This window comes from Eimeria mitis, genomic scaffold (assembly GCF_000499745.2).
Source record: "Eimeria mitis Houghton genomic scaffold, Emh_scaff1741, whole genome shotgun sequence".
NCBI classification, from domain to species: domain Eukaryota; phylum Apicomplexa; class Conoidasida; order Eucoccidiorida; family Eimeriidae; genus Eimeria; species Eimeria mitis.
The window spans coordinates 9,323-9,960 of NW_013570058.1; the positions used below are offsets into that span (position 1 = coordinate 9,323).

Below are 638 nucleotides of genomic sequence, written 5' to 3' on the forward strand. Positions count from 1 at the left end.
TAGCTAGTCTATACAGCTCAGCTAGCTAGCTAGCTAGCTAGCTACAGAGAGGCTGCAGCTGGTTAGAAAATAAGTTGTAGACAGTGAGGGGACGCTGAGGGACTAAACCCTAAACCCCAAACCCTAAACCCTAAACCCTAAACCCTACATTCTCTCTCTCTCGAGCTGCGCTTGTGGGGCTGTTGCAGCCACAAAAAAATAAAAGGAGACAGCAACTCCTCCTCCCCCCTGCATGCCGCTCCAACAGCATATTCACTGCAGCCCCAGCGCATGCATGCATGCATGCATACACGCATGCATGCACCAGAAGCTGGGGCCCCCTTGGGGGCCCCCGTAGGGGCCTAGGGGGGCCCCCAAGGGGGCCCCCAGGGGGGCCCCCAACGGGGGCACTGGCGAGGCTTTATAAAAGCACTTATAATATAATTTTATAATTTGTTTACTTCTGGGGTTGACAGCACAAGAAAAAGAAAAAAAAGAAAAAAAAAATAAAAATAATTTAGTAATAAAATATTTGATCGGTATAAAGGGAGAGATAGAAAGCAAAGAAGATGTAGAGATATAACAAAACTTATTTATTTATTTATTTATTTATTTATTTGTTTATTTATTTATTTATTTATTTATTTATTTATTTATTT

At 42.6% G+C, this 638-nt stretch overlaps 1 protein-coding gene across 1 annotated transcript in view; it reads right to left on the reverse strand.

Annotated features, from left to right (window-relative positions):
- Positions 1 to 234, reverse strand: part of EMH_0042700 (uncharacterized protein) — a gene marked incomplete at both ends in the record, with an annotated part of 2,286 nt that extends 2,052 nt beyond the window's left edge. The window contains one exon of the mRNA XM_013495767.1: positions 149 to 234. Coding sequence (XP_013351221.1) covers positions 149 to 234 — 86 coding nt within the window. The remainder of the gene's footprint in view (positions 1 to 148) is intronic.
- Positions 235 to 638: the final 404 nt, after the last annotated feature.